The following is a 26,826-nucleotide window of genomic DNA, read 5'->3' on the forward strand; positions in this document are numbered from 1 at the left end:
CATTTAAAAACTCAAAGGTTGGGGGGTGGGGGGGCGCAGACAGAAGAGCCGTTGTTTAAGGGTACAAACTTACAATGAGTAGTAAATAAGCCCTAGAGATCTAATGCACAGTGTAGTGAATACAGACAACAATATTGTATTATAATCATCAAACTTGCTAAGAGATTAGAACCACTAAAAAGGATAATTATGTAATGTGACAGAGGTACTAATTATCATTACAATGGCAACCACATTACAATACATAACTAAATCAAATCAACACTTTAAACATTATAAGTCAAATATATTTCAATAAAAATTAAATTAAAATTTAAAAAATAAAAACAAATATTTAGAAAAACTAAATGTGATGAACACAAATCTGAGGATACCATTGTTTAGTAAGTCTTTTCTAGACAGTACAAACAACGAGGATTAAAGAATATTATAAGCTTGAGCAGTATTTGTGAACAAAGTTTTTCTTAAGTGTTCAAATAGTTTGGAAACACCCATTTATAGTGAAACAAGTCATAATTTAGAAGTTTTTTTAATTTTACTAAGATATACCTGAGATAACATTGTGTACATGTTGATTTAATACATTTATATACTGCAATATGATCACCAAACCAGCATTTAGCTAACACCTATATCCCGCCACCTAATTATCATTTCTTTTTTGTGTTGAGAACATTTAAGATCTAGTCTCTAAGCAACTTTGAAGTATATAATACAGTATTGTTGACTACAGAACTACTTTTCATTAAGGCAAAGATCATTTATTATGTGCCTATACATATCCATTATCCTTTAACAGCTCCTGATCCTTCCTGTACTAAGCATCCTAAGCCATTGTAGGCAGCTGTAATTTTTAAACCAGAGGCAGTTATCCATGAATGAGCTAACTGTTAGCCTAACCTCGAGACCCTTTTTACTCAGAGACACAAGAAAAATTTCTCAACAAGATTCATCTCAGTAACAGAGACTGAGGTTAGTTTCCTCATTATACATAGCCATTACCTAGATGACTCTGCTGCCCAATCGTTCTGCCACTATGGAATGACCTCAACTCTTTCCATTTCTTTACAGAACCCTCCAAATGTCATTTTCAACAACAAAATCAACCTCCAATACTCTCAAACTTCCTCACAGAATATTCCTTCTCCCTCACTGCTTTAGATTTAACCTCTTTCCAAAAAACATCTCTTTTCCTGATACCCTTCCCTCAAAGCTCTTTATTCTCCCATACTCAATGTACTAACTGAATCAGAATTCACTTATCTCCATTGCCGCTACCACTCTTGGTTTTCTATTAATGTGCAAAAATGCCTGCTCCAGGAGACTGATGTCACCTGGCTATATAATTCTTCACTTACCCCCACTCCTGTCATCTACCATCTATTGCCAACATCCTCTCTTAATCACAGAGGAATTTAACACCTAGCTACCAGTTTACTGCTCCATTAAACCCCTGTCTAGTTGTTATTAGAGATGATGTCAATGATTCATCCAATGACTAATCCTCAAAGGTCTTGCACTCTTTAGCTCCATTTTCATTCATAATACTCTTTAGCAATTATTACCATGGCCGTAATGTGGACATCAACACTAAGAAACTGTTCACCTCTGAAACCTAAAATTCAAATATATTAGTCCTCTACACAACCTCTTAATCTTCTAATTATCTCTCTGATGCTCTTATTAAGTGCAGTCTTCATCTTTGATAAAGACCTGTCTCTTTTATTCCAAACACATCCCTCAACGGCTTCTTCCCCACCCTCCTCATCTAGTTAGACTTCATGATGTAGCACTTAAATCACTTTCAAGCCAGCAACCTCAGTGTCCTTGTTCCCTTGTCTTTACACTGTCATCTATCATAGAAATTACTTTTGAATCAATCTAACACACTTCTCAAGCACTACTCTCAGGCTACTGAAGAGAACAATTATAAAGAGTGGTCATACTCCAAATAAAATCCTGGAGGATTTTATTAATCTTAGCTAGGCCTATAGCATGCTGTTCAGTACTTGCCCATGGGTCAATCAGCTTCTTTACTTACACTCAACAGCAAACATTTTTTTTTTAATAGACTACTTTAATTTAATTTTTTTTTTTTTGAGCAAGATTAGCCTTGAGCTAACTACTGCCAATCCTCCTCTTTTTGCTGAGGAAGACTGGCCCTGAGCTAACATCCATACCCGTCTTCCTCTACTGTATAGGTGGGACGCCTACCATAGCATGGCTTTTGCCAAGCGGTGCCATGTCCGCACCCGGGATCTGAACCAGCGAACACTGGGCCACTAAGAAGTGGAACGTGCGAACCTAACCTCTGCGCCACCTGGCCAGCCCCAACAGCAAACATTTTAAACCTTCACTATCCCCTCCAATCACTGCCCCCAGGACACCATCTCCTCCTTCAAAGAAAAAATTGTAACTTCAACTTCTTCTGCCCGAACAACTACTTTTGCACACACCTTCCCAGCTTCTTTCCTCCAGCATCGGAGAAAAATGTCTCTTCTCCCAGTTTCAATTCTAATTCTTCCACCTGTTCCCTGGCAGCATGGAATCTTTATTAGTTATCCTTTTTCTTCTATTTTCAACCTCTTCCTATTAGACTCTTCCCTGAGGCTTAAAAACATGCTTGTCTCTCACAAAAATACAGTTCATCCCTTGAGGCCTTGTGATCTAATTTCTTTCATATGCAAGTTCCCCATTACAGTAATCTACACTGGCTGCTTCCTGTCTTAACCTCCATTTTACTCTTTTTCCCCAAGGATGTCAGGCTTCCAACTCCAACCATCCCTCTGAAACTGTTCTGGCAAAAGAAACCAATGACCTTTTAATTGCAAGGTTCAACGGTATCTTTTCAATGCTCATTTCCTTTGCTTCTATCTTTACAATTATTTGATCCTGGGTTTTGATATTCTCTCTTCCTTTGGCTTCTATGACACAATTTCCCTTCTAGCTTCCTCCATGTTTCCTTTGTTGGCTTCTTTTACTTTGTCCAGTCCTTAAAGGTTTTCCAAGATTCTAGTCTTAGTTTGTTGAACCAAATAGATCATTTACTCCACTGGTTTCAATTAAAATCTGTAAACTGATAATCTTAGTATGGTCTACTGTTTAAACCCAGATTTCTAAGCTCCACATCAGAATGACAAATTGCTACTAGACATTTTTATTTGGTTGTTTCATAGCATCTCAAATTCAGCATGGCCCAAATTAAATTCAATTAGCTATCTCCCAGGATCTTACTTCTCTCTCTTGAAAATCTAACCTTGTGTCTCTTAATCTCTCTTCTCTTTCACCTCCAATCTGTGCCCCAAATTTATCCGTTCCGTATCTCTGATCCTTCTTTTCTCTACCACCACAATGAAGGTCACATGAAGTCTCACATGCATTACAAGTCTACTAATTGTTCTCCCTGCATCCAGCCTCTTTAGAATCTAGCCTACACACTACTGCCAAAGAGATCTTTAGAAGACACAAATCTGTTCATATTACTCACCAGTTTAAAACCTTTCAAACATCTCCCATTGATTAAGGATAAAGTTCAAATATCTTACCATGTTAGCTCTATAATCTGACTTCTGTATAGCTCTTTTTGTTTTTTGAGGAAGATTAGCCCTGAACTAACATCCGCTACCAATCCTCCTCTTTTTGCTGAGGAAGACTGGCCCTGAGCTAACATCTGTGCCCATCTTCCTCTACTTTATATGTGGGACGCCTACCACAGCATGGCTTGCCAAGCCGTGCCATGTCCGCACCTGGGACCCAAACCGGGGAATCCCGGGCCGCCGAGCAGAATGTGCGCACGTAACTGCTGCACCACTGGGCCGGCCCTAGCTCTCCTATCTTATCCCTGACTCCTCAAATATAATGCTCCATCTATGACAAACTAATTTCAGTTTCTCAAATACACTATGCCTTTGCTCATGCTGCTCCCTCTACATGGAATGCCCTTTACCTCCTTTCAAGATTCAGCTTGTCTATGAAGCCTTTTGTGAGCTGCCACCCAGAATACAGGACGACTCCACTCTCTGAATACCCTACTACCCCATAATTCTATCAATGCCCCTATAAAAATTTATTATAGTTATTTACATATATCTCCCCCTCTTGTAAAAAGCAGGCTCCTTGAGGACAAGGACCATGTGTTAATCATCTTCAAATCTCCAGTGTCTAACACAACAGCTGGAACACAGCAGATGCTCAGTATTTGCTGAATGAACCAAAATCTTCAGATCATCCCTCCTATTTAAGTATAATTATCCTCTCACACAAATTAAGAGGCTAAAGAATTTAAAGAACTGGTCCAAGGTAACATGGTTAAACAGCGGCAGAGCGGAATTTTTAAAAAGTTTAATTCCCAAGCCCATTCTTTTTCCACTACACCAGCAGTTCCAAAAATGTTCTATTTGAGGTACTATTTCTACAAGATGTTAACAGACGCTCCACAGAAAAGAGTTCTTGCTCAAATATCTCTAAGAAATATCAGGTTAAACAAAGTTAAAGGTAGTTTTTTGTTTTGTTTCTACTATAGGATGACACAGTCCTTAAATGTGTTAATACGCATTATTTTCGCCCCCAGGGCATTTTGAGTTTACAGTGCACCATTTTGCCTTTTAAAAATTGCATTATCACTCAGAAACATAATTTAAATTAGAGTTTAAATAACCTGGCAACATGCACTTAATAGCAATTTTCCATGAGCCCAATACTGTACCAAAAAACATGAGACACAAAAATAAAGACATGATCTCTTGCCCTCAAATAACCTAGAGACTAAATTATGATGTATGAAATTAAGTATTAATCATCAGAAAAGACAGGGCACTAGCTAAATCTTTTTAAAAAATATGTTAAGAAAGAAGTAAATTTGATTGTTTTGCAAAGGCGCTAAATAATGAAAACCTTCAATTCATTTGAATTAGGGTAGTTTTACTATTTGTCTAAATTGAAGATCGCTAGGGAGAAAAAAAATCAAGCAAATGATAATACAAATAAATACAAATAAACTATTACAAAAAATGACCTTGTTTCAGCTCACTTAAAATATTCAATGAATTCCATTTAATGATCTAGAATACTGAAAATGCTTTTGGATTCTTTCCTGGACACACTAAGGATAACAGAATTCATCTCAACACAGAAAAAATAAAACTTTCCCTCCAGCACAAAGTTTATCATCTAGCTTTTCAGAGAGTAAAAGAGTTCATTCACTTCAATAGAATTAAACATAACCTATATTTATTTCAGTCACTAAAAATAATACCTTTTAGGAGCTGTGGGGTTTTTTTATCTTTTACTTTTTGCTTGAGGAGGATTAGCCCTGAGCTAACATCTGTGCCAATCCTCCACTATTTTTTGTATGTGGGATGCCTCCACAGCATAGCTGATGAGTGGAGTAGGTCTGTGCCCAGGATCCGAACCCACGAGCCCAGGCTGCCAAAGCAGAGCATGTGGAACTTAAACCACTTGGCCACAGGGCCGGCCCAGGAGCTGTGTATTTTTAATGAGGCTGAAAACAAACATAAGACACTGACAAAACATGCCAGTGAAATCAAACAGATCTTCTAAAAAGCTAGGAAAACTATTAATTTTTTTAACCTAAACTATGGTTATGGTTTATACTTACCATTTTTATTTGCTGGTGAAAAAAAGTTGAAGACAGGAGAAAATATGGTCCCCAATAAGGTAGTCCTTGGAGGACTGCCAGAGGAAGGATTATCTTCTAATTTCCCATTTTGTTTTACATGTTGATTTGTCATTTCATAACTACCAGCTTCTAAGAAAGAAACAGAAGAAAAAAATTGCAATCCAGGTAACAGGACTTTCAGAAATTTGTTCTAATCCATTCATTACAAAAATAACTTTTTTCCTTCAAAATAGTTCACGAAAACTGATTAACATTAGTGTTAGGAAAAATTATCATTTAAAGAAATCCTGAGGTAAATCACTTGTAAATCAAATGATCTTTATAACAAATTTATTTATAATCCATTATAAATGCTAAATTTACTGAGTTTTTTCAAAGCAGATTTACATCTAGAATTGTATAAACTAAAAGACTTCAACACAGTATAACAGAAAATGAAATAAATTTTTTAAGTAAACAAATTACACTATCAAAAACACAAATGCAAGATTTTGTCTTTGTTTATTTACAATTTGAGATGCTGCCTACTTCATAAAACCCCTCCTCCAACCTACTTCTAATGAGCAACAGCTAAGTAATTAGAGGCAACACAGTCTATTGAAGCAGAAGACTACATATAGCAGTGTCAAATTACTTACGGATATTGAGGCACCAATTCAGAGCAGTTAGGAAGAATAACCAGTTTTTTTTTAAGTTTCTTATGAATAAAAAACTTTCACGGGGGGCTGGCCCCGTGGCGGAGAGGTTAAGTTCGCGCACTCCGCAGCAGGCGGCCCAGTGTTTCGTTAGTTCGAATCCTGGGCGCGGACATGGCACTGCTCATCAGACCACGCTGAGGCAGCGTCCCACATGCCACAACTAGAAGAACCCACAACGAAGAATACACAACTATGTACCGGGGGGCTTTGGGGAGAAAAAGGAAAAAATAAAATCTTAAAAAAAAAAAAAAAAAACTTTCACGGGTTTTCAGAAAACATAAAATAAAACTCAAACAAATGTTCTGATTTATCATCGTCGACCCTCCACAGCTTTACCTGGTATCTATCACATTTCTTTCCTTCTTTGCCATATAGCTCTTTTAACTTGTTTCTTTATCCCTTTTCTCTCTAAAGGTCAATTCTAACAATAGAAATACTACATTGAGGGGAAAGAGGTAAGGAATTATTATTGCTGTTGTGCATAAAAGAGCGTTAGTTAAAAAGCAGCCCTCCATGCTCTAAATTGTTGTTCTTTATAGCTTTCTCTGCTTGTCCTCGGTTTTCTCCTTTTTGACTTTGAGGAGCTTCTCCGTGATACAGTAAAGTATCGACCTAGAACAGGGTTTATCAACAGTGGCACTATTGACTTCTGGGTTGGGTAATTCTTTGTTGTGTACAATCCTGTACATTGTAGAACGTTTAGCAGCGTTCCTGACCTCTACCTGCTAGATGCCGGTAGCAACCCCTCCACAGGTTGTGACAACCAAAAAGGCCTCCACAGACACTGATAGTTGTCCACTGGGAACAAAACTACCCCTATTTGAGAATCACTAGCCTTAAGTGATCCAAACCCCCCTGAACTCTGAAATTCCTGGATCCACAAACAAATTCTTTGTATATATCTCAAATAAAGTAGGTCAAAATTATTATTGCTTTAAGGAATGAGTTTATTAGAGGTCAAAAATATTGCTCCATATACATTTTCATGCTAAATAGTATAAAGCTAGTTGCTCTGCCTTCATTTGTCATTTTAATTCAAAGTAGATTTACATTAGGAAGGCAAATTTTTATTTCAATTTGTGCTACTAATATTTAATACAAAGAAGATTAAAAAATAAGGCAGAAACTGCTCAAAAAAACAGAAAAGAAACATGTCAGGTGAGATCTCTACTTACACCTAATAAAACAGTATCTAAATATTAACAAACCTCCATTTACTTGACTTTTCCGTCTTACTCGAGATATCTGTTTGTTAGGCTTTTCTCCTGCTCTTGGTGTTGATGTAATCAAATTATTATCTATATCACGTTCAATTCTACTCCGTTTCGAAGGATTTTCTCTCTCTTCCTTAAGATATAAGAAAAAAAAACATGCATTGAGCACAGTCATTCTGCCTTATAGGTAACATTTAAAATGATAAAATATGATATGCACCCCCCATTCATTGAAGCATTATTTACAATAGCCAAGATATGGAAACAACGGATTCATCAACGGATGAATGGACAAATGAAATGTGGTGTATATATACAATGGAATATTATTTAGCCATAAAAAAACTGAAATCATGCCATTTGCAACAACATGCATGAACCTTGAGGGCATTATGCTAAGTGAAATAAGTCAGACAGAGAAAGACAAACACCATATGATCTCACTTACATGTGGAATCGTAAAAATAAAACAAAACAAATCTCCAAACTCATAGATACAGAGAACAGATTGGTGGTTGCCAGAGGCAGAGGGGTGGAAAGTGGGTGAAATGGGTGAAGGGAGCCAAAAAGTACAAAATTCCATTATAAATTAAGTAAACTATGGGAATGTAATGTACAGCATGGCAACCACAGTTAATAACACTGTGTCGCATACTGGAAAGTTGCTGACAGAGTAAATCTTAAAAGTTCTCATCACAAGAAAACAAACATTCTGTCACTACATATAGTGACAGGTGTTGACTTACTATGGCATTCATTTCACAACGTATACAAATATTGAATCACTATGTTGTACAACTGAAAGTAATATAATGCTGTATATCAATTACACTTCTATTTTAAAAGAAGATAAAATATGGCGTAATATAATTTCCCCTTTTTTTCACATCCAGGAGAAATAAAACAGAATTAATACTCAACAGAAAATTTAACAGTGTCGTAAGAATATTTATTAATGCAATTACAATATACAAATGTAATTATAGCATCGTCACAATTCGGATCCCTTCCCCAGGGTCCATTAAAATTTTTCCATACTGTAGAAATTCTGAATTTTCAGCAATTTTTCCTTATTCTTAGAATTACCCAAAAGAACAGAGGTCATTTCCTTGAGCATTCAGGGTAACAGAGAGAACCCCAATGGAATTTGCTAGCACATGACATATTACCAAAAATGACACAAAAATAATAGACTGCCACTGCCACATCCCCAATGCCAACTTCAATTCTTTAAATGCCCAAATTAACAGTGAGGAGTCTACTCCTTAACAAAGGTTTCTATTCATTTCCTTATATGGAGTAAATCCACATGATCAGTTTACACTATTTCTACAGTATTACTGACTAAAATAGTATATTCCAAGAATAGCCTGATCTGTTTTTCTCCATTTATTCATCTATTCTCATTTGTAAAATTTTTCTAGAGTCACCTACCATGTGAGTGATTTTCTTACACAGTGTGATATTGGCCTATAATTCCTTGCTGCTTTAATGAGATTACCTGAAATCTTTTGATAAGAATTAGATTTTTAAATCCATATTATAATTTATACATATAACCAACATTCTTATTCAATAGGAATAAGCTCTAATTTTTTGTATTCGATGCTTTTACACCACAGCAGATAATATAATACACAACTATGCATTTTCTAAAGGTTGAATATTGTTCTATTATTTCTGAAACAAACCTTGGTATTGTAAATAACCAAAATTACAATTCCCTATTTGGATCAAAATAGAAAAAAGATAATACTATAAACATCATTCAATATAGAACTTTACTTTTATTCAGCAGTTTCTATAATTTTATGTAGCTCCATCAAAACAATAGGTCATTATAGCACAAAATAATGCTTCAGTGACCCACAACAAAATTCCTCAAAATTTTACTGTTTATCATTCCCCTGCATTTTAAAATGACGAACAGGAAGTCTCATATCCCAAACATGGGATTTCCATAACTAGAAAATAAAGAGGTTCTCTTTATAAAGTCCTTCAAGAAGAGAAATAATGCCGCAAAGCCAATTACACTAAGCTCTGGCATCTTCTTGAAGAAATCTCTTAGTGCATCTACTATAACATAAATACATACATCCCTGAAAATTTCATATTCCGCAACACTAAAAATAACAAGGGTTACAGAAAAAAATGGGTCCAGGAGGGTAGAGAGAGATATGTTGGTGCAGATTAGTCAATACCCCTGTAACTCTGTAACCAGAGCACTAAACAAAAACAAAGATTGGGCTCTCCAGAGATACCTTGGGACACCCCAGTCAGGCAGCTAAGGGCAGCTGAAACGCTACCTCAGGGCTTAATAAAAGGTATTAAAAACAGAGAAGCGGAAACAAGGGCTTATGGGAACTGAGAAGAGAAGCTTTAAGCCAACAGGGTTGCCAAGACAGAAAATGCAAACTGCCACAGGAGAAGAGTCCCTCCTAGATGAAGGTCATGACTTTTACTTAAAAACTGGTGGGGGGAAGGTTCATGGAAGGGGGTGGGGCAGACATAGGAGAGAGCTTTTGCCCCCATAACAGCTGAACTGAAATTTTTTTACTTTCCTGATGAACCATGCGGCCCAGGGTTTCACTGGTTTGAATCCTGGGTGCAGACATGGCATCGCTGGTCAAGCCATGCTGAGGTGGCATCCCACATGCCACAAACAGAAGGACCCACAACTAAAAATATATACAACTATGTACCAGGCGGCTTTGGGGAGAAAAAGGAAAAATAAAACCTTAAAACGAAAAAAAAGAAAAAAAAAAAAGAAATACCATACAAGCCAGCTATCCCACTACTGGGTTTATCCAGTGAACTTGAAATCAATGATCCAAAGAGATTTATACACCCCTATGTTCACTGCAGCATTATTTACAATAGCCAGGAAGTGGAAGCACCCCAAGTGCCCTTCTACAGATGAATGGATAAAGAAGATGTGGTGTATACATACATATACACAATGGAATACTACTCAGTCACTAAAAGACAAAAGCATCCCATTTCCAACAACTTGGATGGACCTTGAGGGTATGATGTTAAGCGAAATGAGCCAAACAGAGAAAGACTAATACTGCAGGATTTTACTTATACGTGGAAGATAACAAAATACATGGATAAAGAGAACAGATTAGTGGTTACCAGAGGGGAAGGGGGTTGGAGGTTGGGTGAAAGGGGTATAGGGGCACATATGTACAGTGACGGACAAAAATTAGACTACTGGTGGTGAGCACGGTGAAGTCTATTCAGAAATTTATAAATAATAATATACACCCAAAATTACACAATGTTATGAACCATTATGATCTCAATAAAATTACTGGGGCAGGAGGGAGAAACAGGTACTTCTACTTTCAATGATAAAGAAACTCACTGAAATAAAGACTTATCTGCAGGTACAGAAAATGAGTTAATATCTGGTCTACAGAAATTAGACTCTTCCCTTACGGATGTGGCCAGACTTTCTGTTTGACTTTATTTATCTGGTACTAGCATCAACTAATCATCAAAGAGCTTCTTTACCCATGAACACAGGGTAACAAACACAAGTGGTGAATAATTTTTTAGCATCTCAGTTTATCCTGGAATACTTTGTGTTGACATTTGCAATGACTGTGCAAAAGCAATAGAGGATATAACTACTGCCACTTTAGCCCAAACTAAGGCACTGACACCCATTAGTCACTGTATTCTTCACTGCCACATACTTGCACGCGGGGTGGAGGATAATGCAAGCTCTACTTAAGAACGTCCTTCTTGAAGGTGTAAAAATAATTAAATCTCAACCGTTAAATATGTGTTAACATTCTATATGAGATGGGAAATATTCATAAAGCACTTCTGCTGCAAACCTGTGTGCTTCCACAACTGTCTTGAGAAAAAGCATTTGAGTGATTGTTTGACTTGTAGACTGAATTAGACTACTTTTTCCAAAAGAAAACTATTTTTACTTCAAGTACATATTTTCTGAAAAGTGAACAAAGCAAGCCTGTCACTTCAAGAAAAACTGACAATTTTTGATGCCAACAATAAAATTTGTGAGCTTTCAAGCAAAAATTGGAATATTAGAAAACCTGGAGCCAGCAACATGAGCTTGACAGCTCCCCAATACTTAAAGACTCTGCTGAGATCAGTGAGGATGCTGACAAATGTGATGTTTTTTAATATTGAATGATAAAATATGTCCATGTGGACACATTTGTGGAAGAACTGCATAATTCAGTGAACCAATACTTTCAAAATAACCAGTGCATGATATTACAAAGTCATACATACGTAAACAATGTTACAACGTCACACATAGGTAAACAATGTTACAAAGTCACACACAGGTAAAAGATCCTCCAAGTGCAATACAGACCAATGAAAACATCATTGCAGTGCTTTCAAATTCAATCTTGGAATAAGAGCCTAAGGAACTACACCAACATTTGTCAAGTTTTGGTACAGTATCCACAGAGTATCCACAATTATCTAAAAAGGGATATTAAAATGCTGCTCTCTTTACTAAATATATGTTTGATTTTCTAGATACGCTTCAATGATAACTCAAATCACCTTCTATGAAGCCACCGTTAAAGAGATGTGCAAAATTGTAAATGATGTCATGCCTCCCACTAATTTCCTTTTCATTTTGAGAAAATAGGTAAAATGTTATTTGTATTAACATGTAGTGGGTTTATAATTGTAATTATAAATGAATAGATATTTTCAAGACTCCTCAGTTTTAATATCTAATAAGATATACTGATACATATAAACTACATAAGCAAATGTTTTTTACGGTTGTCAATAATTTGTAGGAAGGTCAAGAATCCTGAGATCAGAAAGTTTAAGAACCACTTGCTTGAAAGGAACTACTACTGAAATCACAAGAGAAAAGTTAAAAAGTAACCCCCACAAATGGGAAAAAATTTGAAGTGCCAGTTCACAAGAGATCCACACATGACCTACAAGTACACAAAGATACTCAACATCACTAATCATCACGGAAATGAAAAATAAAAACAAAATGAGATATCACCCCACCCCTGTAGAGAGGTTAAAGTTAAAAAGACTGACAATATCAAATACTGGTGAGGATGTGGGCAACTAGGACTATCAGACATTACTAGATAGAATGTGAAATAGTACAAATACTCTGGAAAGCAGCTGGGCAGTTTCTTAAAAGTTAAACACACTTTCAAGAAACGGTGCTGGGACCACTGGATATGAAGATGCAGAAGAATAAAGTTGGACCCTTACCTTACATCTACAAAATTAATTCAAAATAAATGAAAGAGCTAAATGTAAGAGATAAAACTATAAAACTCTTACAAGAAAACTAAGGCTAAATCTTCATCACCTTGAATTTGGCAAAGGTTTCTTGGATATGAGACCAAAAATACAACCAACAAAAGAAAAAATAAGAAAATTTGACTTCATTAAAATTAAAACTTGGAATTATATCTCAATAAATCTACCACCAAAAAGATAACCATACATCTATCATGACCCAGCAACATCAATCTTAATTATTCACCCAAGTTTAAATTAAATATATGCTCACACACGGTCTCAAATATAAAAACTCATAGCAACTTTATTCATGATAGCCAAATAAGGGAAACAATCCACCTGGAGAAACAAATTATGATATGTGATGTACTGATAGAATAGAATACTACTGGGTGAAGGAGGTGGTACAGAATAAATCAATGGTTGTCTAGGCTGATGCAGAGAGACTGTCTGCAAAGACTGTAAGGGTACTTTTGGTCATGGGTGTATAAATCTGTTAAAAAAGATGAAAACATACACTTTACAAGGATGTGTTTTATTCTGCTTAGTTATACATCAACAAAGGTAATTTTTAAAAAGCCAATATAGGAGATAAAAGAGAATTCTGAAAGATAATTAGTTCATCAAAAAGAAGGCAGGATTAGAACAAGAGAGAAACAAATAACAAATGGGGTAAATACAGAATAAATAATAAAATGGGAGAATTTAAATTCAATCATATTAATAATGACATTAAATGTATATAGACCAAAGATGACAATCTGAATAGAAATACACAGTGGGTATTTATACACAGAGCGGAAAAAAGTATATCATGCAAATACTAAGCAAGACAGCTGTGTGGCTATATTAATATTAGGAAAAGTAAACCTCAAGGAAAATAGTACTACTTGAAATAATAAGAGAAATTTCACAGTGGTAACAACAATTTATATCCAACAATCATAAACATATATGCATCTAACAACAGAGCTTCAAAATACATGAAGTAAAAATTGACGGAACTGAAACGCAAAGTAGACCAATTCACAACACCCTTCTCTTAGCAATTGAAAAAGAAGTTTAAAACTAAGCTATAAAAGGATGTCAGCACCACGGTGGAGTGAGCTCTTCCCTTAGACTCTCACCCCTAAGATACAAAGTAAAAGATGTTCACATACCACCAAAGGACATACACACAACACAAAAGACTTCTGAGGAACCCATGTAGTTATACATCTGAAGATGGAGGTGCTGGACACCCTGCAGGAAGGAGAAAGAGGTAAGGGGATATCCTCTCCCACCCCAGCAGCAGCAACCCAGAGGGTGGGAGCACTCACAGCTCTGAGAAAAGAGGAGAGCCAGGTCTCCACAGGAACACCTTCCATTTCCAAATTCTCTTACGGCCCAGGGGAAAGCCCCACACAGAGGCAGCTAAGAAATTGAGGGGGTAGCTTCATCAAGCCAGTACCCCAGGAGAGCAGATAGTGAGGGCAGAGCAATAACACCCCCAGAATTGTGCACACACAAAAAAGTGCCCCTCCCGCCACCCAGTGCTCCACCTCAGCCAACAGGCCAAAGCACATGTGCATACGTCAGAAAAGCAGTAACTGTGAGCAAGCTAGCTGGAAATCACAGAAGGACCCTGTCAGCACAGATTCTAAGGACAGGCACAGACGTCAGGGATCACGGCAGGCTTAGAATACATAGCTCTTGATCCCCCAAGTGTTAGCAGGTGGAAGCTGAAACCAGATACTGTCGCTATGTGAAGGCAAAAATCCATGCCATCATATAGTGTGAATAACTATATTAACACTCCAGAACCGAAGGAAAGTGACAAACACCCAAAAATCAACCCTGAAGGCACAGAAATTTACAACCTAAATAACTGAGAATTCAAAATAGCTATCATAAAAAAACTCAGAGTTATAAGAAAATACAGATAGTTCAATGAAGCCTGAAACAAAATTAATGAACAGAGGAAATTCTTCACAAAAGAGACTGAAACAACAAAGAAAAACCAATCAGAAATGCTGAAGATGAAAAACACAATGGATGAGATAAAGAAAGATCTAGAGACCCAGAATAAGAGAGCTGATATTATCAAGGGCAGAATTAGCAGTCTGGAGGACAGAAATAAAGAAACACTTCAGATGGAGGAGGAGAGAGAACTAAGACCAAAAAGAAATGAAGAAATTCTCTGAGAAATATCTGACTCACTTAGGAAATGCAACATAAGGATTACAGGTATTCCAGAGAGAGAAGAGAGGGAGAGCGGAGCAGAAAGCGTTTTAAATAAATAATAGCTGAGACATTCCCAAACCTCAGGAAGGAGCTGGAAATACAAGTAAAAGAAGCTAATAGAACTCCTAATTATTCAATGTAAAAAGACTTTCTTCAAGGCTATAGAAGTGAAACTGGCAAAAGTCAATGACAAAGAAAAAATATTAAGAGCAGCAAGGCAGAAGAAAATAACTTACACAGGAAGACCTATCAGGCTTTCAGTGGATTTCTCAGCAGAAACCTAACAGTCTAGGAGAGAGTGGAATGACATATTCAAAATTCTGAAAAACAAAAATTTTCATATGGTCTATCTTTGAGAATGTTCCATGCGCACTTGAAAAGACTGTGTATTCTGTTGTTTCTGGATGGAGTGTTCTATATATGTCTATTAAGTCCAACTGTTTTAGCTTTTCATTTAGCTCCACTGTTTCTTTGTTGATTTTCTGTCTGGATGATCAGTCCATTGATGTGAGTGGGGTGTTGAGGTCCCCTACTATTGTGTTATTTTTGATATCTTCTTATAGGTGTGTTACTAGTTGCTTTATGAACTTCGGTACTCCTGTGTTGGGTGCATAAATATTTATAAGCGTTATTTTGTCTTGATAAAGTGTCCCTTCGATCATTATATATTGGACCTCTATGTCTCTCTTTACCTGCCTTATCTTGAAGTCTGTTTTGTCTAATATAAAGTATTGCGATATCGGTTTTCTTTTGTTTGCTATTAGCTTGGAGTATTGTCTTCCACCCCTTTACTCTGACCCTGTGTTTGTCCTTGGAGCTAAGGTGTGTTTCCCGGAGGCAACAAATTTTTGGATCTTGTTCTTTAACCCATTTTGCCACTCTGTGTCTTGTTATTGGAGAGTTCAATCCGTTTACATTGAGGGTGATTACTGATGTATGAGGGCTTAATGCTGTCATTCTGTTGCTCCTTTTCCCGTTTTCCTGTGTTCCCTTTGTTTCTCGTCCTGTGTGTTTTAGCGTACGCACTGACTTCTGCAATTTCTTATGCTGGGTTTCTTAGATTTTTCCTTATTTATGTTGTATGTCTCTGTTCTGTTTTTCAGTTTAGTGGCTACCCTGAAGTTTGTATTCAGAGTCTCATGTATAACATACTCCATTTTCTGGTGGTCTCTTGCTTTCTTAGCCTACACTGATTCAGTCCCTTTCCTCCTCCCCTCCTAAATTATCATTTTCATCTCTTATTCCAACTTGTGTTCTGAGTTTGTGGTTAGAGTGATAAGATTGTCTTTGCTTTGGTGATTTCCTTCCCTTTATCCTAATGCTATAGTTGAATATTTGCTATCCTATTAACATTCCATCTATTTGTCTCCCTACTGCGTGTTTTGTGACCCCTTACTCCCTTTTTTTCTTTTTTCAGGTATGAGACACTTCATAAGGATTTCTTGTAGTGGAGGACTTTTGGTTACAAAGTCCCTTAGCCTTTGTTTGTCTGGGAAAAGTTTAATTTCTCCCTCATATCTGAAGGATATTTTTGCTGGATAGAGTATTCATGGCTGAAGATTTTTAACCTTTAAAGTTTTGAATATGTCACTCCAATCTCTCCTAACTTGTAAGGTTTCTGTAGAGAAATCGCTGAAAGTCTGATGGTGGTTCCTTTGTAGGTTATTTTCTTCTGCCTTGCTGCCCTGAGTATTCTTTCTTTGTCATTCATTTTTGCCATTTTTACAACTATACGCCTTGCAGTAGGTCTTTTTACATTGAGAAATCTAGTAGATCTGAAAGCTTCCTCCACACACATTTCTCTCTCAAACCCTAGGTTTGGAAAGTTCTCTTCTACTATTTCATTGAGCACACTTTCTGCTAGATTTTCCTTTTCCATGCCCTCAAGAATTCCGATCATTCTTAAGTTGCATTTTCTCAATGAGTCAGCTATTTCTCTGAGGTTTTCTTCAGTTTTTTAAATTCTTAGTTCTCTTTCTTCCACTGTCTGTAGCCATTCAAGCCCCTACAAATTTAAAAGAATTGAAATAATAACGAGCATCTTCTCCAATCATAATGCTATAAAGCTAGAAATTAATTATAAGAAAAAACCTGAGAAAGGCAGAAGGATGTGGAGACTAAACAATATGCTATTGAACAAGCAATGGATCATTGAAGAAATTAAAGAAGAAATCAAAAAATACCTGGAGACAAACGAAAATGATAACATGCCATACCAAGTCATATGGGATGCAGCAAAAGCTGTATTAAGAGGAAAATTCATCACAATTCAGGTACATCTTAACAAACAAAAAAAACCCCAAATCAGCAATCTTAAACTACACCTAACAGAATTAGAGAAAGAAGAACAACCAAAGCTCAAAGTAAGCAGAAGGAGAGAAATAATAAAAATCAGAGCAGAAATAAATGCTATTGAAACAAAAAAGGCAGTAGAAAGGATCAATGAAAGAAAGAACTGGTTCTTTGAGAAGATAAACAAAATTGACAAACCCCTAGCCAGACGTACAAAGAAAAAAAGAGAGAAAGCTCGAATAAGCAAAATCAGAAATGAAAAAGGCGTAACAACAGCAGACTCCGCAGAAATACAACGGATTACAAGAGAGTACTACAAAAAACTATATGCCAGCAAAATTCATAACCTAGAGGAAATGGATAAATTCTTGGACTCCTACAATCTACCAAAGCTCACTCAAGAAGAAGCAGACGATTTGAACAGACCAATCACAAGGAAAGAGATGGAAACAGCAATCAAAAGCATCCCAAAGAATAAAACCACAGGACCAGATGGCCTTCCTGGGGAATTCTAACAAACTTTCACGAAGATTTAATACCTATCCTTTTCAAGCTATTCCAAAAAATTAGGGAAGATGGAACACTTCATAACACATTCTACGATGTCAACATCACGCTGATACCAAAGCCTGACAAGGACAGCACGAAAAAGGAGAACTACAGGCCAATATCGCTGATGAACATAGATGCAAAACTTCTAAACAAAATTTTGGCAACCCGAATACAGCAATTCATCAAAAGGATCATACATCATGATCAAGTGGGATTCATACCAGGGACACACGGATGGTTCAACATCCGCAAATCAATCAACGTGATACACCACATCAACAAACTGAGGAACAAAAACCACATGATCATCTCAATAGATGCAGAGAAAGCATTGGACAAGATCCAACAGCCATTTATGATAAAAACTCTGAACAAAATGGGGATAGAAGGGAACTATCTCAACATCATAAAGGCCACATATGACAAACCCATAGACAACATCATACTCAATGGGCAAAAACTGAGCACCATCCCCTGAGAAAAGGAACAAGACAAGGATTCCCTCTATCACCACTCTTATTTAACATAGTACTGGAGGTCCTGGCCAGAGCAATCAGGCAAGAAAAAAGAATAAAAGGACTCCAAATAGGGAGGGAAGAAGTGAAACTCTCACTGTTTGCAGACAACATGATCTTATATATAGAAAACCCCAAAGAATATATTGGAAAACTTTTAGAAGTAATCAACAACTACAGGAAAGTTGCAGGGTATAAAATCAATTTACGTAAAGCAATATCATTTCTATACTCTAATAACGAACTAACAGAAAAAGAACACAAGAACACAATACCATTCACAATTGCAACAAAAAGAATAAAAGACCTCAGGGTGAATTTAACGAAGGACGTGAAAGACCTATACAATGAAAATTACAGGGCTTTTCTGAAAGAAATAGATGACAACATAATGAGATGGAAAGACATTCCATGTACATGGATTAGAAAAATAAACATAGTTAAAATGTCTGTTCTACCTAAAGCAATCTACAGATTCAATGCAATCCCAATCAGAATCCCAATGACATTCTTTACAGAATTAGAACAAAGAATTCTAAAATTCATATGGGGCAACAAAAGACCCCGAATTGCTAAAGCAAACCTGAGAAAAAAGAACCCAGCTGTAGGCATCACAATCTCTAACATCAAAACATACTACAAAGCCACAGTAATCAAAACAGCATGGTACTGGTGCAAAAACAGGTGCACAGATCAATGGAACAGAAAGGAGCCAAGGGCATACAATGGAGAAAAGAAAGTCTTTTGAACAACTGGTGCTGGGAAAACTGGAAAGCCACATGTAAAAGAATGAAAATTGATGGGCTGGCCCCGTGGCCGAGTGGTTAAGTTCGCGCGCTCCGCTGCAGGTGGCCCAGTGTTTCGTTGGTTCGAATCCTGGGCGCGGACATGGCACTGCTCATCAAACCACGCTGAGGCAGCGTCCCACATGCCACAACTAGAAGGACCCACAACGAAGAATATACAACTACGTACTGGGGGGCTTTGGGGAGAAAAAGGAAAAAAATAAAATCTTAAAAAAAAAAAAGAATGAAAATTGACCATTCTTTTTCACCATTCACCAAAATAAACTCAAAATGGATCAAAGACCTAAAGCTGAAACCTGAAACCATAAGGCTTCTAGAAGAAAATGTAGGCAGTACACTCTTTGACATCAGTATTAAAAGGATCTTTTTGGACACCATGTCTTCTCAGAGAAGGGAAACAATAGAAAGAATAAACAAATGAGACTTCATCAGACTAAAGAGCTTCTTCAAGGCAAGGGAAAACAGGATTGAAACAAAAAAACAACCCACTAACTGGGAAAAAATATTTGCAAGTAATACATCCGACAAAGGCTTAATATCCATGATATATAAAGAACTCACACAACTCAACAACAAAAAATTAAACAACCCAATCAAAAAGTGGGCAGGAGACATGAACAGACATTTCTCCAAAGAAGATATACGGATGGCCAATAGGCACATGAAAAGATGCTCATCATCGCTGATCATCAGGAAAATGCAAATCAAAATTACACTAAGATATCATCTTACACCCATTAGAATGAAAAAAATAACTAAAACAAATAGTAACAAACGTTGGAGAGGTTGTGGAGAAAAAGGAACCCTCATACATTGCTGGTGGGAATGCAAACTGGTGCAGCCACTATGGAAAACAGTATGGAGATTCCTCAAAAAATTAAAAATAGAACTACCATACGATCCAGCTATCCCACTACTGGGTATCTATCCAAAGAGCTTGAAGTCAGCAATTCCAAAACTCCCATGCACCCCAATGTTTACTGCAACGCTATTTACAATAGCCAAGACGTAGAAGCAGCTTAAGTGCCCATCAACAGATGATTGGATAAAAAAGATGTGGTATAAAAATATAATGGAATACTACTCAGCCGTGAAAAAGAACAAAACCGTCCCATTTGCAACAACATGGATGGACCTTGAGGGAATTATGTTAAGTGAAATAAGCCAGATGGAGAAGGACAATCTCTGTACGACTCCACTCATATGAGGAATTTAAGCATGTGGACAAAGAGAACAGATTAGTGGCTACCAGGGCAAAGCGGGTGTAAGGGATGGGCACAAAGGGTGAAGGTTTGCACCTACGACACGACTGACAGACGATAATGTACAACTGAAATTTCACAAGATTGTAACCTATCATTAACTCAATAAAAAATTTAAAAAAAAATTTTTTCAGCCATGAATACATCAGACCTGATGCAGAAATAAAAACCTGCCAGATAAACAAAAGGTGAGAGAGTTAATTGCCATCACACCCCCCACTAAAAGAAATGATCAAGACCTCCATACCAGGCAGAAAGGGGAAGGTTTTACAAAGCCTTGAGCAAGGAGACAGACAGACAACATCAGAAAATAGCAGCCCTCTATCAGAACAGGGTAGCAAACAACTATAACATTAAAGATAAATGGAAGGAAAACATCAGAAATAAATATAATCTCATCATTTTAACCACAAAATCACAAAACAAGATGAAATAAGTTGCGACAACAATAACTTAGAAGGGGAAGAGGAGAGGGATGGAGTCAGTTTAGATCAAGGAAATAAGAGGCTATCAGAAAATGGACTATCTTATCTATGAGATTTTTTACACAAACCTCATGGTAACCACTAAACAAATAATCAGAACAAAGACACAAATGATAAATAAAGAGAAAACCATCATAGAGAACTACCAAATTGAACTGGTAGTCTGAAATACATGGGAAGAGAAACAAAGGAAATACATAACAACCAGAAAACGGGTGATAAAACGGCAGCAGTAAGCCCTCATATATCAATAATCACTCTAAATGAAATGGACTGGATTCTTCAATCAAAAGACACAGAGTGGCAGGACACATTAAAAAACATGACACAACAATATGCTGCCTCCAGGAAACACATGTCAGCTCTAAAGACAAACACAGGCTCAGAGTGAAGGGATGGAAGATGATACTCCAAGTTAATGGCAAAAACAAAAGAAAGCAGGTGTTGCCATAATTCTATCAGACAAAGTAGACTTCTAGATAAAACAGGCAGTGAGAGACAAAGAGGGGCAGCATATAGTGATAAAAGGCACATTCCAACAAGAAGACATAACACTGATAAATATATATGTACCCAACAAAGGAGCACCAAAGTATATAAAATAACTATTAACAGACCTCAAAGGAGATACTAACCACACAATAATAGCAGGGGACCTTAACACACCACTTACATCAATGGATAGATCATCCAGACAGAAAGTCAACAAGCAGATAGTGGAATTAAACGAAAAGCCGGACTAGATGGACTTTATAGACATATATAGAACACTCCATCTAAAAACAGCAGAATAGGGGCTGGCCCCGTGGCCGAGTGGTTAAGTTCACGCGCTCTGCTGCAGACGGCCCAGTGTTTCGTTGGTTCGAATCCTGGGCGTGGACATGGCACTGCTCATCAAACCACGCTGAGGCAGCGTCCCACATGCCACAACTAGAAGGACCTACAACGAAGAATATACAACTATGTACTGGGGGGCTTTGGGGAGAAAAAGGAAAAAAATAAAATCTTTAAGAAAAAAAAAGACTAATTTAAAAAAAGAAGAAAAAAGAGAGGAGGCTTGAATAAATAAAATTAAAAATTAAAGAGGAGAAATTTCAACAGATACCACAGCAATGCAAAGGATTATAAGAAAATACTATGAAAAACTATATGCCCACAAATTGGACAATCTAGAGGAATGGATAAATTCTCAGACTCATACTACCTCCCAAAACTGAACCAAGAATAAATAGAGAAATGGAATAGACAAATCACAAGCAAAGAGATTGAAACAGTAATCCAAAACCTCCCAAAAAATAAATGTCCAGAACCAGATGGCTTCTCTAGAGAATTCTCTCAAAGATTCAAAGAAGATTTAATATCTATCTTTCTGAAATTATTCCAAAAAGTTAAAGAAGACAGAACACTTCTCAACACATTTTACAAGGCAAGCATCACCCTGATCCCCAAGCTAGATAAGGACAACCTAAAGAAGGAAAGTTACAGGCCAATATCGCTGATGAACACAGATGCAAAAATCCTCAACAAGATGGCAAACCGAATACAGCAATACATTAAAAAGATCATACACCATGATCAAGTGGGATTTATACCAAGGACGCAGGGATAGTTCAACATCCACAAATCAATTAATGTGATACACCACATTAACAAAATAAGGAATAAAAATCACATGATCATCTCAAGACATGCAGAAAAAATGACTGGAATCATCTTAAGCAGATCCCTGGGAAGATATTTTGATTCAGCTTGGAAATTGTATTTTAAACATAATTAAGAAACTAAGATCTTTGTGTGACCTTTTCATATATACACTTAGAGTTGTAATAAAGTTTCCTAGCCTTAGTTTATGCCCAGATGACTAATGATATTCAAGCTAAAAATGTTAAAGTTCTAGAAAGCAAATTTAAATTCTTCCAGATTTCTAATATTTGGAATCACAAAAGCACAAAACTATAAATCTCAAGTAACGTCTATAAACACATGGCTCTAGGGTATTCTCTTGCAGGCTATTTGCTTCGGTCAAACTTTAATATCTTCAAAAAATTAATAACAACTTACCAAATCCCAAAGTCCAACTTGCCCAGATTTGGCCCCAGCTGTCACCAAAGTTCTAATTTCTGATGGGTGGATAGCTATAGCGAATATTGGGCCTTTGGTAACTTTATTAACAGTATCTTCACTGATGGCCATGCCACTTAAGCTGGCTTTGTAGCTGAGAACATTAAAAATTTAAATTTTAGAAGTAAAACCAATCTCAATAGTCAAAATGAGTAAAAGATGATTCACAAAAGAAAAATCACAATTAGTAAATAAATGTGGGAAAATATTCAACCTCCTGGAAACCAAGGAAGCTATAGTAATCAAAATAGGATGGTACTGATACAAAAACAGGCACATAAATCAATGCATCAACATCATTAATCATCAGGGCAATGCAAATCAAAACTACACTAAGATATCACCTTACTCTCAACACACACAATACACACAACACAGAACTGAAGACCCAAAACTAAAACCACACACTTACAGACAGCTAACCTTCAACAAAGGAGCTAAGAACATACAATGGAGAAAGAAAAGTCTCTTTAATAAATGGTGGTGGGAAAACTGGACAGCCACATACAAGACAATGAAAGTAGACCATTATCTTTCACTATATACAAAAATTAACTCAAAATGGATTGAAGACGTGAAGGTAAGATGTGAAACCATAAAATCCCTAAAAGAAAACATAGGCAGTACATTCCTTGAAGCTGGCCTTAAAAGGATCTTTTCAAGTACCATGTCTACTCAGGCAAGGGAAATACAAGAAAACATAAACAAGTGGGACTTCATCAGAGTAAAGAGCTTCTGCAAGGCAACGGAAACCAGGAACAAAATGAAAAGACAACCCACCAACTGGGAGAAAACATTTGAAAATTATATATCCAACAAGGGATTAATCTGCAAAATATATAAAGAATTCACACAACTCAACCACAGAAAAACAAACAACCTGATGGAAAAATGGGCAGAGGATATGAACAGACATTTTTCTAAAGAAGATACACAGATGGCCAATACGCACATGAAAAGATGGGCAACATCATTAATCATCAGGGCAATGCAAATCAAAACTACACTAAGATATCACCTTACACTTGTTAGAATGGCTCCAATCACCAAGACAAAAAACAACAAATGTTGGAGAGGATGTGGAGAAAAGAGAACCCTCATACACTGCTGGTGGGAATGCAAACTAATGCAGCCACTATGGACAACAATATGGAGATTTCTCAAAACTTAAAAATAGAAATACCATTATGACCCAGCTATCCTGCTACTGCACATTTAACCAGAGAACTTGAAATCAACAACTCAAAGAGACTTACACACCCCTATGTTCATTGCAGCATTATTCATTATAGCCAAGATATGTAAGCAACCCAAGCGCCCATAGACTGCTGTTTGGATAAAAAACATGTGCTGTATATATACAATGGGATACTATTCAGCCATGAGAAAATGGTCCCACTCACAACAACATGGATGGACCTGGAGGGTATTATGTTAAGTGAAATTAGCCAGGCAGAGAAAGACAAACACTGTATGACTTCACTCATATGTGGGAGACAAACTAACACATGGACAAAGAGAACAGTTTAGTGGTTACCAGAGGGGAAGCAGATTGGTGGGTGGGCCACAAGGGGTGAAGGGCACATATATATGGTGACCAACAAAAGATAATGTACAACTGAAATTTCACAATGTTATAAACTATTATCATCTCAATTAAAAAAGGATATAAAAGATTAGAATATTATCAATCAACCTGACCTATTTCATATTTATAGAATACTGCAGTAAACAATTCTAAAATACATATTTTTTTTCAAATACACTTGGGACATTCACCAAGACACACTATATGCTAGAACGTATCAAAAAACACCAAAGAAATGAAATCATACAGAGTATATTTCTGGATCACAATGATATTAAATTAGAAACCAACAATTAGAAGATATCTAAGAAATGCCCAAATAGCTGGAAATTAAATAACGCATTTCTAAATAATTCATGGGTCAAAGAACAAATCACAAAGAAAATAAAGTAATAAAAATATAATCAGAATGTGTGGGAAAGCAGTACTTTGAAATTCACAGCTTTAAATACTTGCATTGGAAAAAAAACAAGGTGTATTATCTATGATCTAAGCAACAGGCTGGCAAACTACAGTCCAAAAGGCAAATCCAGCACACCCACTGTTTTCATACGACCAGCAAGCTGAAAACAGTTTTTATATTTTCTAAATGGCTGGGGGGGAGGGGAATCAAAGGAACGACAATATTTCATGACACGTTAAAATTATATGAAATTCAAACGGAAGTGTCCAAAGCCATGCTCATTCACTTATATATTGTCTACAATAAAAGAGTTAAATAGTACCTGCCATAGAGACAACACAGTTCGCAAAGCCTAAAATATTTCTTATCTGAAATATTTACAGAAAAAGTTTACTGATCTCTAATCTGAGCTCCCACTTCTAGAAGCTAGAAAAGTAAATCAAACAGAAAGTAGAAAAAAAGTATTAAAAATAACAAGTAGAATTCAATTAAATAGAAAACAGGAAGGAAAGAGAAAAACAAAGACAGATGTTGGTTCTTTGAAAGAGTAATGAAAGTGATAAAGCTCTAGCAAGAAAGATCAAAACAAAGATGAATCATAAATTATCCACATCAGGAATGAAAAGAGGAACATCATTATAGATCCTACAAATATTATTAGTTAATACAGAAATATTGCAAAAACTTCACACCAAATAATTCAAAAACTTAGATGAATGTGCAAACTCCTTGAAAATACTTATGACCAAAACTGAAACAAGAAATAGGAAAGCTAAACAACCCCAAATATATTAAAGAAATCAAATTTACAATAAAAGCTACCCCACAAAGAAAATTCCAGTCACATTCCAGAAATCCCACTCCAGAATTCACCAATGAATTCTACTAATTATTTAAGAATGAAATAATACTAAGCTAACACAAGTTCTTTCAGAAAAGAGAAGCAGAGGAAACAGTTCTTGACTTGTTTTATGATACCAGCATAATCCCGATCCCAAAATCTGAAAGTATTACAAATCAAGACAACTAAAGACCAAAACTCTCATGAACATAGACATACAAATCCTTAAAAAACAAAAACAAAACAAACAAAAACAAACGAACAAATTAAATTCAGCAATACAAGTTTTGTTTTCCATTCAAAAAAATGTATGTACTACTCCATATTAAAAGAACAAAAGAGGAAAATCTGAAGGCCATCTCAATAGATGCACAAGAATCTTTGACAAAACTCCACAACATGATAAAAACTTTTAGCAAACCAGAAGTGAAAGAGATCTTCCTCAAACTGATAAAAGATAATCATGGAAAACATTTAGCTAACTTCATACCTAATGGTAAACAAACTCTTCTCCACTAACATCAGTAACAAGACAAGGTGTTTGCTCTCACCACTTCTACTGAACGTTGTACTAGAGGTTCTAACCAATGCAGTAAGTGAAGAAAAAGAAATAAAAGGCCTAGAGATCAGGAAAGTAAGTAAAACTGTCACTATCCGGTATATGATATAATTATATATGTGTAAAACTGTATGAAACCTTAACAAAAGACCAGATTTATTAATTGAATTTAGCAATTGCACATAGTACCAGGTCAACATAGAAAAACAAATTATATTTACATATATCAGCAACAAACAACTAGAAAGTAAAACTTTTAAATGCATACCATCTAAAACACATCATAAAACACCAATTATCTAGGAATAAAACTAATGAAAGTTGTGCAAAATCTCTTCATTACTGGGAGAAATTC

General features: G+C 36.3%; 1 protein-coding gene across 3 annotated transcripts in view; it reads right to left on the bottom strand.

Moving 5' to 3' along the window:
• Window positions 1–26,826, bottom strand: part of CTDSPL2 (CTD small phosphatase like 2) — an 89,493-nt gene that overhangs the window by 27,922 nt on the left and 34,745 nt on the right. For all 3 annotated transcript variants that reach the window (XM_014847080.3, XM_070504495.1, XM_070504494.1), the window contains exons 3-4: window positions 7,545–7,683; window positions 5,618–5,767 (exon numbers count right to left, since the gene is read on the bottom strand). In XM_014847080.3, the coding sequence (XP_014702566.2) occupies window positions 5,618–5,767; window positions 7,545–7,683 (289 nt within the window). The remainder of the gene's footprint in view (window positions 1–5,617; window positions 5,768–7,544; window positions 7,684–26,826) is intronic.

The sequence above is a fragment of the Equus asinus genome, chromosome 2 (genome assembly GCF_041296235.1).
Source record: "Equus asinus isolate D_3611 breed Donkey chromosome 2, EquAss-T2T_v2, whole genome shotgun sequence".
Taxonomy (NCBI): domain Eukaryota; kingdom Metazoa; phylum Chordata; class Mammalia; order Perissodactyla; family Equidae; genus Equus; species Equus asinus.